The sequence below is a fragment of the Periplaneta americana genome, chromosome 12, assembly GCF_040183065.1.
Source record: "Periplaneta americana isolate PAMFEO1 chromosome 12, P.americana_PAMFEO1_priV1, whole genome shotgun sequence".
Taxonomy (NCBI): domain Eukaryota; kingdom Metazoa; phylum Arthropoda; class Insecta; order Blattodea; family Blattidae; genus Periplaneta; species Periplaneta americana.
The window spans coordinates 86,960,128-86,974,400 of NC_091128.1; the positions used below are offsets into that span (position 1 = coordinate 86,960,128).

General features: G+C 34.5%; 2 protein-coding genes across 5 annotated transcripts in view; both read left to right on the top strand.

Annotated features, from left to right (window-relative positions):
- Nucleotides 1-3,515, top strand: part of LOC138710656 (DNA-directed RNA polymerase II subunit RPB7) — a 28,940-nt gene extending 25,425 nt beyond the window's left edge. For all 4 annotated transcript variants that reach the window (XR_011335287.1, XR_011335288.1, XM_069841700.1 and 1 more), the window contains 2 exons: nt 589-622; nt 747-3,515. Coding sequence is in view for 2 of the 4 variants with exons in the window: in XM_069841700.1 (XP_069697801.1) it covers nt 589-622; nt 747-763 (51 nt within the window). In the remaining 2 variants the exon portion in view is untranslated. The remainder of the gene's footprint in view (nt 1-588; nt 623-746) is intronic.
- Nucleotides 3,516-11,758: 8,243 nt separating this feature from the next.
- Nucleotides 11,759-14,273, top strand: part of trx (histone lysine N-methyltransferase trithorax) — a 67,448-nt gene continuing 64,933 nt past the window's right edge. Inside the window, exons 1-2 of the mRNA XM_069841702.1 lie at nt 11,759-11,957; nt 12,265-13,363. Coding sequence (XP_069697803.1) covers nt 11,796-11,957; nt 12,265-13,363 — 1,261 coding nt within the window. The 5' untranslated portion in view covers nt 11,759-11,795. The remainder of the gene's footprint in view (nt 11,958-12,264; nt 13,364-14,273) is intronic.

The window sequence follows — 14,273 nt, forward strand, 5'->3', positions numbered from 1 at the left end:
AGCACATCCGGCGACGCTGATATAACCTCTGCAGTTGCGAGCGTCGTTAAATAAAACATAACTTTTTTTTTTTTTGAACTTGTGAGAGTAGTCGAATCGGCATCTTTAGTGGTTAGTCATTGAACAGGGGATGTCTAATTCTGCAAATTTGTTAAATTTATTAATATAACATATTGCACAAGTTTTAATTCAATGAAGTACCATGATGCAAGCAGTGAGCAGCAACAGTAACAAGGGGGGGACCTACTGCTGGTCAACCAACAGAAACACCAGGAACATTCATGGGGACTTACTGTATTAAACTTTATTATCAGTTCAGTTTCTTTATTCCTATTATAACTAGAATTTTAACTTGAAACTCCATCTCCATCTCAGGCACATTTTATCTTATTTGATATATAATTTCTTATTTTCTAAGAGACAAAAGTTGATTAGATAATTTAGGTTTCCCAAAAATGAAATATTTATATATAAAAGTCAGAGTATCACTTAATTAAAATCTGCGTATTAACAATGTTGAGTTTTTCTGTTTATCACAAATTTTGATTTGTTGGTGTATTGATAAGATTTTTTTCTGTTTCTTTTTAGTTTGCTATTGGAACTTTAATGGACGATTATCTTGGTAAGAATTTTAAATGAACTTTAAAAAATATATTTAGTTTTGCTTACTTGAAGAATCTGAGAACTTTATAAATCTAGGACCTGTAGTATTTGCATATAATGATTTAGTCTGTTTCATGTTTCAGGTTTGGTATGCAGCTAGGTGATGTTAATCAGCCATATGCCAATTGTTGTTCCCCTTCCCCCCCCCCCCCACGAATAGAAGATCATCAAGATTATCGCATAATAAAGAATAGTGATGTTTTATGTGTCATATTATTGTCTCTGTATACATTATTTTACTTCCTGAAAAAAAAAAAAGAAGAAAATAAAGTTTTGATATAAAATTTGGTACATGAAAACTAACATTGAAACTAAAATTTGTGCATCTAGTCTATTGTAAGCACCTGCCTTGACACTTGTACCATAATAGGCTTGATCCTTGCAGTTGTTTAAGTCTATATTATGTTATTAAAAGAAATTATAGTGATGTCTTTTAGTCCATATACTGAATGGCCATGCACAAGGAAAACAAGTCAGGAAAGATTTCTTTAATTTCAGGTCCACTGGATTTCCATTCTGATCAGCAGTAACTGTAATGTATCAGAAAACAGTGCTTACCTGGTTGACTTTCGTGATATACAGATTGATCCATCCAACTTTTTTTCTTTTTTTTTTAAATCTTTTCTTGCATACCACTTTAAAATTACAATAATTACTTTTTATGAGAGTTGCTTTGATACCATCTGTTTATGCTTCGGTTCATTCATGGCTCAGGTTATTCTTTTACTACAACGTTGATCAAATGGAATGCACAGCCTATGCTAATTATGTTGGTGGACCCATCCTTGTTGCTGGACTTCTAGTGTTGGATTAAATAGGCATTTGGACATTTTAAACACACTTAGCAGAAGGAAAAGAAAACAGTTATCAGTGTGCATATTTGATAATTGTAATACAAGAAACATTAGGCTTACTCATTTATACTTCATAAAGTAATGGTTTGTAAACCATAATTTATTAATATGATTTGTATACAGTATATGAAGAAAGAAATATTGCAGTAATTTCGAAACAACAAAAAATGAACGCAGTATTTCATTTTACGTAGTAGGTACTAATTATTTTAAAGTAATAGACTCTATTCTTTCATTGTTTGTCAAGCATTATTATTTATTGGGACCATTGGTACACAAATGTTGAAGAAAATATTATACTCCCAATTAATTACATGCAGTAGGACATTGTGAAATTTTTACACTGAAATCATTTCCTTGCTTTATGTCAGTATAAATTAACATTAATATTAATAAATAGTAGACCTATAAATTAAGCTTAGAATTTAAATTCACATATAGTTTATTTGGAAAACTTTGAGAGCAAGTATCGACAAATTGGGACCATTACTGAAAGAAATTAAAAGTGTAGTTCACAAGTTGTAAAGCGACGACATTCTCTTTATGTCTGGTTTAAAGATTTATTAATGTGAGTATATTAACATAATATAGTGACGTGAGATGGAAAATTTGCCATTATATATTTTTCTGCCTTGCAAATAGTTGCTTTTCTTCACTCCTTACAACCTCAAGAGCCACACATGTATTCCTCACTATATTCTCATCACATACCAGCTTATGAAATGGAAGTCATAAGTCGTCTAACCTTTGATGGCTGTGTTAGTACAGACTCCAAAACAATGCCGTTGTCAAGTTTGTTTTGCCGTGAGAGTACTGATTAAGAAATAAGCGCTGGCGAATATCAAATTTTGAGAAGTTTACTAATCAGATCTAAACTGTCACAAGATTATTACCTCGACATGGGCTGATGAAAGTCTTTCATTTTAAAATAATTATTGTTGGCTGAGGAAAACATAACAATTATGTTATATGATTCCTGATCCTCTTCTTCATTATATCTGTGGACTCCTCACTTTATTTTTCATAATGCATTCACAGTCACAGCCCAATCAGCATCCGTACTGATCTGTGTTACTGAAACAAAAGCTGATCTGTTACTGCAGGTACTGTATAGCCCTGATGTGCTCCCCTCCATCCTGATTCACTCCCTCCAGGCAGGGGAATAGGAACTGCACATTGCACAAAGACATCTGCACAATGTGCAGGATTTTGGCATGTCTGTTTTAAGAGGTTATGTCTGTTGCAGTATTTTCGCAAAGAAACCACCCAGCCATCTAGGTTTCTCTTTATATAGATAATTCCAATGTTGACATATTAATTAGTAAATGAGTATTGTATTTTGATGCTACTTTATTTGAGTGATCTATATCTTTATAGAAGGGACTGTGTTAAAAACAGTTGCTGGAGATTTTATTATCAGATGGACTTGAAGAAGATTAACGTGAAAAGTTGTTTAATGTTTAAAAGCTTAACGAAATATTAAACTTAATTATAACTTTATAAAAAAAATATTCTTAACCAAATAGAGGTGATTAATAAATGCAGGGACTCTGAAGACTGACGTAGTTAATTTAATATAGTCTAATTTTAAAGTAGCTAACTGTGGTATTAGTTTCCAAATGAATCCAGTTCTTTGTAATGACATATTCATTACAATAATTTCAAACAGCTCTTTGGCACCATAATGATGTTTGAATTGTTTCGACTATCAATTGCATTATCTCATGACATGCGTCATGGAATGGAAAAGTGATTATGAAGTTAATAAGTCAAGATGCATGGTTATCTATAGGAACAAAATAACTAAAAGTTATTTGTATTTTTAATTAAGATATGAACGTTTTCTTCAACTCGATTGAGTCATTTCAGAATAGACATGCCAAATGAATATGTTAGTGAAACTATTGAAATAAATAACCAAGTGCAATGTAAATCATTATAAAATAAGATGTATGCATGTGTCATATGTTAATACACTAATAAACTTGTTCAAATTAACCCCCCAAGTACCCACATTGAAAGCTGTGCCTAAAACACATAAGTAAGAGTTGACAGTGAGGCCTATAGTAGACAGTCAAAATGCTCCTAACTGCAGAATTAACAAATTCTTACACAATTTTCTAAGACACAACTTGATTATGGATAACAAATACATAGTTACTAATACCACAGTCTAGTATATACAGTTATGAAGCTCAATACGTAGTAACTATGCATCCATAGATAGTTGTTAACCACTAGGATCGCTAATATCGCCTCATTACAGACAATGCGAAATAGTACCGGCACAGTCTATTGTTCCTAGCACCCTCACAACTCAAGCTTCGTGACTGTATATACTAAACTGTGCTAATACTAAACACTTAGAATACTCTCAAAATTAAATTATCTAAAAGAACTAAATTGTTATCCCTAGATATTTCAAATTTATATACAAATACTCCAATTAACGAAACCCTAAATATAATTAAAACAAAACTTGCTGATGCTCAAGTAAATCTGAGTTTAATAGACCAAGTATTTCACTTATTGAATATCTCCTTAAAACAGAACTGCTTTTCTTTTGATAATATAATCTACCAGCAGAATCAAGGCCTGGCAATGGGGAACCCATTGTCTGGTTTACTAGCAAAGGTTTTCTTACAGGATTTAGAAAGTAAAAGAGTGCATAGTTTTCAAACAGATTTAATATTTACACTTATCTTAGATATACCTACAGACCATGCTGATGCCACCAGTGTAGCTCATTCAGTAGGAGTGTATGTCTGCTGATAATTTGTTTGGATCTTTTTTTTCTATTTCTCTCATAACTGTAAGGCTGATGTCAAGTGAGGAGCATTGTTTCAAAACGTATTAAGTCCACCAGTGGACGAAATTGAATTTGATACTTCTTCTTACATTATTTTCATGTTGTGAAGTCTGATCATTTCAAATTGTCGTATTTGTAAATCGTGAAACAAGTGCTTGAAAGTGGTTGTGTTAAATGCAATAAAAACTTGTCCAGTTTACAAGTAATTCAGTTTTTCGTCAACACTGTAAAAAAATTGTTTCTTGAACATAATACGATTTGAAACAATTTGAGCTAAGTTTGAAAAATACCATAACTAAATTTTTGACAAAATCCTTTGAAATGACACTGCCCATTAGACACGATGGGAATGTGTATAATACTGACAAAGAGCCAGTATTTTTTTTCAAAAGTTCTCCAGCATTCTTTTACTTCACTTGCAGACCTATATGACTGACAAGTACGATGAAGTAAACAGCATGCAGATCTACTTCATGGATGTCAATGACAATGATGTGCCCCATATTTGTGCTGGGAGTTTGACTGAAGTAAGTGGCAAATTCGTCATGTTCCAAACAAGAAAGCCACAGGACCGGACAGTATACAAGCTGAAGTTATTTTAAAAACTTTCTAAAAGGCTATCCAGTTATTATTATTATTATTATTATTATTATCATCATCATCATCATCATCATCATTATCATCATCATCATCATCATTATCATCATCAACAACCATAGTCCCAGAAGGACTGTTACAGTTCACAAAAGATTTCAGCCCATCTATTCATTGGACATCCAGTTGATATCCTGCCTCTAGGTTGGTAATGCAGGATTGCATGAGGGATTCTAGTCCTAGACATACACCTCACATGCTGATACCACTTATCTTGATAGTAACAAATGTCTGCTAGTATAGGCCTAGAGTTCATTTCAAGTTCCTTTAAGATGTCTTCATTTCTTTTATGGTCCCACTTAGTATAGCCAGCTGTTCGGTGCATGAATCTCATTTCACTATGAGTAATTCTAGTTGCGTCACATTTCCTTAGAATCCATGCTTCACTTCCATAGCACACGACTGGTCATGCTAAGGTTTTATACAGACGAGTGCAGGTATGTCTCTGAACTAGAGATGGTTTCATGATTCTATTTATGATGCCTATTGATTTATTATACTGTAAAATTTTGTCATGAATACCGAAATCTGCTATGAAAGATAATTTATAGTCAAGATATTTAAATTCTTTAACTCTTTCCAAAATACTTCCATTAATATAAATCTTGCTAGGAACGGCTCTTTGCCACAAAATGCCATAATTTTAGTTTTGTCGGTAGAAATTTCCACAGAGTACCTATTTATCTGTCGTATATGAACCTTTGTAAATCGTTCTCTGAACAGGCTAGCAAAGCTAAATCATCTGCAAATAATATTTCTAAATATAAATTGCGTTTTATTGGTATGTGACCATGCCTTGTTTTCCTAAATTCACGTATCATGGTATTCATATATATGTTAAATAAAAGGGAGGACAGTGGGGATCCTTGTTGGACACCAGAAGAAACCATCTTCCAGGCTGACAATTTATCTGCAATTTTAATTGAGATTGAAGTATTTTTATAAATATTATAAATATTCTGAACAATTTGTTGTGGGATGCAATCTTCTATTAATATATTCAATAAGATGTTACGATTTACATGATCAAAAGCCTTTTTGAAGTCCACAAATGCAATGTGTATTTATATATTGAATTCTTGATTGTTCTCAATAAAATTTCCTTTTGTAGTAGCCATCACAGCATGATCTGCCTTTCCTAAATCCATTTTGTTCTTTGCCCAAAATGTTATAATATGATATAATTTATTTTTTATTAAATTTGCAAATATTTTATAACCAAAATGTAATAAACTAATTCCCCTATAATTTTCACAATCCTTTCTATTCCCTCTCTTGTAGGTTCGTATCACAAGTGATTCTGGCCAGCATTGAGGCTCCTTTATTAACAAGCTATCCTCTGGAGAGGGTATTTTCCAAAAATCTGGACGTACTCTCACATTATTCAAATTTCTAAACCAGGAAAGAATAATAATGTTTCATTAAACTATAGACCAATTAGTCTCGTAAATTTTCGTGACAAACTTGCCGAAAAAAATATTCAAAAGTGATTCAAGACCGAAATGAAAACTAAATATTTTCTTACAATTGAACAATTTGGATTTCGAAGTGGTCACTCATGCACCCATAAGCTTATTTGGACTATAGAATTTATTATCACAGCCTTCAATACAAATTGGTCAGTGGCTGCCATCTCTCCGGACTACATGCAGACTGAGAGTGGTTTGATATCTCAAAATTTCAGCCCAAACATTATTAAATTAATTAAAGACTATCTGATTGTACGTTCCAAGTGAAAATGTTATTACAGTTTTTATAGTTAGTAATGATCTATCTGGCTATATAGAATACAGATCCTTAAAGCCATCATGCAGTATCATCCACATGGCAAAAGATCTTTGGGTCGTCCAAGCAAGAGGTGGCTTAAGAACCAGTATTTCGTTCAGACCGTAACAGTTCTTCAAGGACTAATACATTGAGTGATGATTATGATGATAGTACTGTTAGTTTCCAAATTAGTATCATTTTCATGTTAATTAGTTAAATTAAATTCTCGTGTTGCAATTTCGATCTGAGTGGTCATCTGGTTTGTAAGGTAGATGCTTCCCTTTCTTTGTGAAAAGTTATTATTTTCACAAATGAAACATGTACAGGTACTGGTAAATGCTGGTATGCTACAGGGCAGCATAATAGGTCCTATACTTCTCCACATCTACATAAACGACTTGTCATTTAACGGGGATCAAAACAGCATGATTGGACTATTTTCTGTTGGTTCAGCTTTTATGGTATCATCATTTAAACCTGCAGTAGCCAGTGGTGATATTCAAGAAGTTTAACAACCAGTTCTCTCATGTGTACCTGTGTTAAACATATGTCCATGGTAATTGCAAATATTACCTAGAAATAATTTAACAACCGGTTCGTGCGAACCGGCCGAATATCATCACTGGCAGTAGTTACCATTACATTACAAAGGCAATTGAATCAACTGGTACCTTCGCTACGTAAATGACGTAGGTATTACTTAAATGAAATCGTCAGTTTACAAGCAAAACACATTAAGTCAAAAATATTATTTATAATAAAAAGGCATATATTATGTAAGTGTATAAACTTAGAATTGAAAAACTAAATATACATAAAGAGAAACAACTTACTAAAAATAATATTTTGAGGATTCAGTTTTGTTAAGTGCTTTCAAAATGTCTTTTTCTCAGAGGTAATATTTTTTACTTATGTGTTTTGCTTGTAAACCAACGAAATGTACTGCTAGGTACTAAACACCTAAGCCATAGTCTTCACAAAAAGGAGGAAATTTCTACATAATCATCAATGGTGGTTCGTGCCTAAAATGACAAGGGGGATATTAAAAGAAGAGATGATATTACACTGAAAGAAGATGCTGTACAACTTCCATGGCACATGATCTGAACATTACGAACTGTAGACGAGAAAGTAGACTTATTCAATATGTTAATCCTTCAACTTTATGACAAACATGCACCATTGAAGTTCAAACGTACCAGAAGGACTCCAGCCCCTTGGATGACGATTGAAATAAGCAACCTGGTGTCCGAAAGCAACTTAGCCTATAGAAAATATACCCGCAAAAAAATGAAAATTTGAATTTCTATAAACACCTCGGATATAGAACGACTCAACTAATAAGAAACTCTAAACTCAACTACTCTTACAAACTTATACAGCCCAACACCACCCCTTCCGAATTATGGAAAAATCTGAAGGTTATTGGACTTGGAAGGGCTAATGAACAAGTAGACGTTCCCATCCCACTTGACCGCTTGAATGAACACTTTGTAAATGACGACACAACAAAAGACAGTTTTGCCTGAATCAGCTTCCCCAACTCGAGACAAATTCTATTTTAACGTCACTCCTATTGACGCATAAAAGCCATCCGAGGCATCAAAATGAAAGCCTAAGGCCCGAACAACATTAGCATATTTTATTTTCTTGGGTTATTTTACGACGCTGTATCAACATCTCAGGTTATTTAGCGTCTGAATGAGATGAAGGTGATAATGCCGGTGAAATGAGTCCGGGGTCCAACACCGAAAGTTATCCAGCATTTGCTCGTATTGGGTTGAGGGAAAACCCCGGAAAAAACCTCAACCAGATAACTTGTGCCGACCGGGATTCGAACCCAGGCCACCTGGTTTCATAACCAGACGGGCTGACCGTTACTCCACAGGTGTGGACATATTAGCATATTACTCATACAGAAAATACAAGACATAGTAATACCTACAATTGCACACATATTCAATAGTTCCTTAATCACTTCAACTTTCCTTAAAATATGAAAGCAAGCTTTCGTTCTTCCTCTTCCAAATGTCAAAGTTCCCACTGAACCGAACGACTATAGACCAATAAGCATCCTGCCAGCCGTATCAAAAGTACTGGAAAGAATCGTACATAAACAACTTACTAACTACATGAACGAACACAAACTATTCGATAAGTAGACCTATCAGTCAGGTTTCAGAGCTGGACACAACACAAGCACTGCTCTACTTAAAGTGACCGAAAACATTCGTGAAGCAATTGACTCTAATAAAGTGACAATACTAACTGTTCTTGACCTTAGCAAAGCTTTCAACTCTGTAAATTTTGACCTGCTCATCCATAAATTTGTCAGAGACTGCTGTGAGTTGGTTAGAATCCTACTTACGAGAAAGACAACAATGTGTTGTATCAGGGAACTGAAGTTTCTTCTATCTTAACATAACATCAGGTATACCACAGGGGTCGGTACTCGGACCATTGTTGTTCACAATATATTACAATGACATTACATCAATTGTAAGGCATTGTTAATTATCACTTGTATGCTGACTACCTTCAAGTCCCTCTTAGACCAAGTAAACGACGCTATAGACAAACTGAACTAAGACATTGACTCGATTGTGACATGGACAAAGAAACTCCATCTTAAAATCAATCCTGGAAAGACACAAGCTTTAAAAAGATCTGAACGTTAGAATTTATAAAACAGGTATATTACTGTACTGGTTGTTCTGTATGGTTGTGAAACTTGGAATCTCACTTTGAGAAAGGAACAGAGGTTGAGGATGTTCGAAAATAAGGTGCTTAGGAGAACATTTGGAGCTATGAGAGAAGTTATGGGAGAATGGAGAAAGTTACACAACGCAAAACTGCACGCTTTGCATTCTTCACCTAACATAATTAGGAACATAATCCAGACGTTTGAGATGAACAGAGCATATAGCATGTATGGGTGAATCCAGAAATACATACAGAGTGTTAGTTGGAAGACCTGAGTGAAAAAGACCATTGGGGAGGCCGAGACGTAGATAATATTAAAATGGATTTGAGGGAGGTTGGATATGACAGTAGGGACTGGATTAATCTTGCTCAAGATAGGGACCAATGGCAGGCTTATCTCAGGGCGGGAATGAATCTCCGAGTTCCTTAAAAGCCATTTGTAAGTAAGTGAGTAAGTATAAAAAACCTTGAATATGATGATACTTCAGGAGCAGATGGACATTGAAAAATTAAATAATCTGGTCATGAATATAGATACCGGTAATTAATCGAAAGACGAGCAATTTCTACACATTGCATTGGAAGACAAAAAAGTCTCACTAAGTTAGAAACTGAAGGTAGAAACAAAGTTTTGGGTCTATAACCCACGATTTTTATGACACGTTCATGGACTTCTATAAAGAAGCCTTACATGGAAAGATGTAAAGAAGCCTTAGGCCTATATATGGAAAGATATATAGAACTCCCTAGAGTTTATGACAAACAAGAAATATGATTGTTCCATTAACGAAAATATGTTACATAATGAAAATGGATATACAGTATTATGCATTACGTGAACAGTAAAGAGATGTTCTGGGAAATAAATAGATTGTCTCCTAACAAGCGCTGGCAGGAAGTGTTTCAGCATTTTAAACAGGAGGGTGAAAACAATTCCATATTGTTGGATTATTGGTACGCATTTTGTATTCCGGAAATCAACGCTGCTGTAAAATACATAATTATTCTCCCTTTTGAGTGCACTTTGGACAAAAGAAAGAATCGCATGGACATAGACACGCAGAAAGCTGTAATTACGGTAAAACACTATGCAGTGACAATAAATGTGAGAATTTTCTTTAATTTCCTTTCGAAGAATCATGAGACTTTTGACTCAGATACATGTATATGCATAACATAGTTCACATGACCCAGGAAAGGCGGCTTGTCTTCTAGCAGTGATACAGATGGAAATGTCATATAAAGGGTAAATAGTCCTGATTACCCTAGTTAAAAAAAAGTGTCCCACATTTTGGAAATAAAAATCTGTGATCCCTAAACTCATGTAGCACATGGGCGAATCCAGAAATGCATATAGAGTGTTAGTTGGGAGACCGGAGGGGAGGCCGAGACGTAGATGGGAGGATAATATTAAAATAAATTTGAGGGAGGTGGGATATGATGATAGAGACTGGATTAATCTTGCACAATATAGGGACCGATGGCAGGCTTATATGAGGGCAGCAATGAACCTGCTGGTTCCTTAAAAGCCATTTTATAGGTAAGTAAGTGATCCCTAAATTATTTGAAGGAAAATAATCGTGATAGATGGCAAACTGAATGAAATATTTAATTTTTTTGCCCAGTAATGTGAGGCTATTGTAATTTCCTACTGTATTTACAGTAGCCTAATATGTTTTGTGTACTATAATGAAAAAAAAGGCTAACGTTTCTTTAATTCTGCCGAAATATTTGAGATCCGCATTCCTCTGTGATTAATCTTTGGATATTCTATTAGTGCTTGGCAATTTATATATTCTGATATAATTTATTTTGTAAATATAAATCATTTTCAGATACATTTATATTTGAATTAAACGCCAATCCAATCCCTGTGTTGATGCCAGATGCGTTCATTTAAGCATAGGTTGCTTTGCAGAGTACAGCACGAGCACTAATATCTTTGCCGAGCCGAAGAGAATAGAAGAGAAGCTGTAACATGGCCGACCTTGCTGCATAACGAATGTGTTGGTTCTGTTTTGATTGCTAATTTACGCGAAATGAACGTTTTATTTTGGATTAATTGTGTTACAGACTTATTGTTTAAAATAAGTACACGTTTTTACTCAGTTTTGCTGTAGCTTTTATTGACATAAAATGCTCCTACATAGAGTTATATTTGACACTTCAAAAAATTACCGCGAAAACGGTATTCATCGATTGGCTGTCACTCCGCCATGATCCTCTTGCCAGCATAGTGCTACGCATTGCGTGGAAAATAAACCACCCCGCGCTGTTTTGTTATATGGTGCGAGTCTGTATAATAAATGGAAACACCGTCTGGGCATAGTAGTGGTGGAAAGTGAATGAACATGGGAAAATTTCCTGGCAAACCTTCTAAAATTGTAAATAGGAAAAGGGTCAAAGCGTCAAAGTGTTCTTCATCACAAGAAAATGATTCGGTCAAAGCCGCTGAGAATATTTATTTCGGCCTTGCTGTTTTCAATGAAGCTTTTGGCAGTGAACAGGTAGGCCTATAGCAGCTTTGGCATGAAGCTGTATCATGTTGCAACGGTTTTAATGATCCTGGTTACTGTTTCTGTTGTTAATTTGTGTTTTGGCAGCTATTGTAGCTTCATTAATAAGCAATACTGTGATAATTAATATATTTTACGTAATATTTCGTAGTGTAGTAAACATTCATTGGTATGAAATTAAATGTCATTATGAAATGTCAAGCACGTTGTAAGAATATAATGTATTGCTTCACCAATAAGCAGTGTATATTATTGAAGGACATGCTTTAATGCATGTTAATATGTATATTTTTTGCAGGTAACAACCGAATTCCTGGGTTTTTCGACTCAAGAAGCAAAAGCAGCTGTAGTGTATGCAAAGAAGAAGCAGCGTGAAGTAATAGGAGAATATGAGGCAAATGGACTTCAGATTTCGTTAAGAGAAAATTTTGAACGAGAACTTTCCCACATAAAATTAAGTAAAGCGTATAGTTCATCAAGACAGACAACTACTGCAAGACGGACTCGTAAACAACGTGGTTTTGATAGTGGTGGGAAAATTAACTCAAATAGAGATTTACCTTTACCTAAGAAATTGATTCAAAAAAGCCCTCCTGTTAATTGTAACAATTTAAAAAATAAGGCAGCAAAGAAGCTTCTTCAGAAAGCTAAGAAATCAACCAATTTCGGATCAATTTTAAATGTCGATAATTCTCAACAAGAAAAAGGAAATGGTGCAGTTCGAAAATTTGTTCTTCCTTCACGAAGTGTCCATTCATCGCGTGTTATTAAGCCTAATAAACGTTTCATAGAGGCAGAAGAAGTTTTAAGTGATGTGAGTGTTAGTCGGTCTCCCAGTGTTATACAGCTCAAGAAACCAAGATTAATCCTAAATGCTGTGAAAGATTCACCAGAACCTCGAGAGAGTGAAAGTTTTGTGTCTGTATCTGATAGAAATGTTTTTGATCAGGTTAAGAAGGATAATTGTGAGAAGACTGAACTTTTATCTGGTTACAATTCCAGTGATGGTAGCAATAGAAGTCTTTCACCGCATAATTCTTCCCAAGAAAATTCACTTATTGTGGAAGGAAAACGTCGATGGAAACCATCATATAAGGTGCAATTAAAACTCCGTGAGTTGAATGTGTTCGGGGCAGGTACTAATAGGTTTTCTTCCAAGCGGACTCATGCTTCCAGTTCTGGTTCAACCAGGAGTGTACATAGTGCTTCAGGATCGCCGGAAAGCAGTGAATGTGGAAGACTTGCAACACCTGTCAAGTCAGAAGGCAGCTCTCAGTGGACGGGGACAGGACCTAAACTTAGTAGTGGCAAGGTTATTCTTCGGAAGGCTCGCCTCAAACTCAATACTCAGACATCTCCAGGATCCGAAGGTCCATTTTCGGTTAATTTAAATTCTGGTAGGTATAACTCTTGAAGCTGATCTAATTTTATAGATTATTAGTAGTTTCTTTCGTCTGTTACGGACCGTAATTTAAAAAATTGCAGAATTTTATTAGTATAGGCTAATTATATATTAGTAATGCATGGAGTAGCCTAGTGTTACTGACGTCGAAGAGTGTCTTTCTGGTGAATTTTGCATAGCCTACTGAATGAAGTCGTTTAATATATAAAATGAAATGTAAACATATCACCTATGAAGTTAACGTTATGAAGAAGAAATTGAAAGGAATTTAAAAATAATTTTAGTTTAACATAACCTATATGTCGTAGTTCATAGCGTTAACCTTGCCCGTCAGTTAGCCTAGTAGAACTTCGCCGTATTAGTGGGTTTAATATGACGTTTGATTGTAAATACCCAGTGTAAAACATGAGTTTAATTGTTTTTTGTAGCATAGAGGTCTAGAATGTTCGAACCAGGACGTACTTTATGCTTTGTATCGTTGAAATTATGACTATGGCAAAATTGACACATTTTATAAAGTTTTCTGGCTGAGGTATGATGGGGCATCTATTTAAGACTTCTCTACAGATTCATTCATTGCATTCAGTTTTATCAGTTTACTTCTGAGTTTTTTTAACTGGAAAATAAACACAAGCAGATTTGTCTGTGTTTCGTCGAATGCACATCATCAAGCTTACGAAAAAGATTATTTTTTAAAATTAGTTTCTGAGAGGATTTTATATTAATTTTTCTTAATTAGTTTGAGAGAATTTTGCATCGAGCATTCAGGTAGGGTGTGTTTGAGAGTGTCAATTCGACAAGCTTTGCTAAGTGGACTGCCTGTTATCTAATAGGCCTATCTCTAAAGCTATGATTTTGTTATTTATATGAAATTCATTCTATAATTTCAAAATATAGGAAATTGA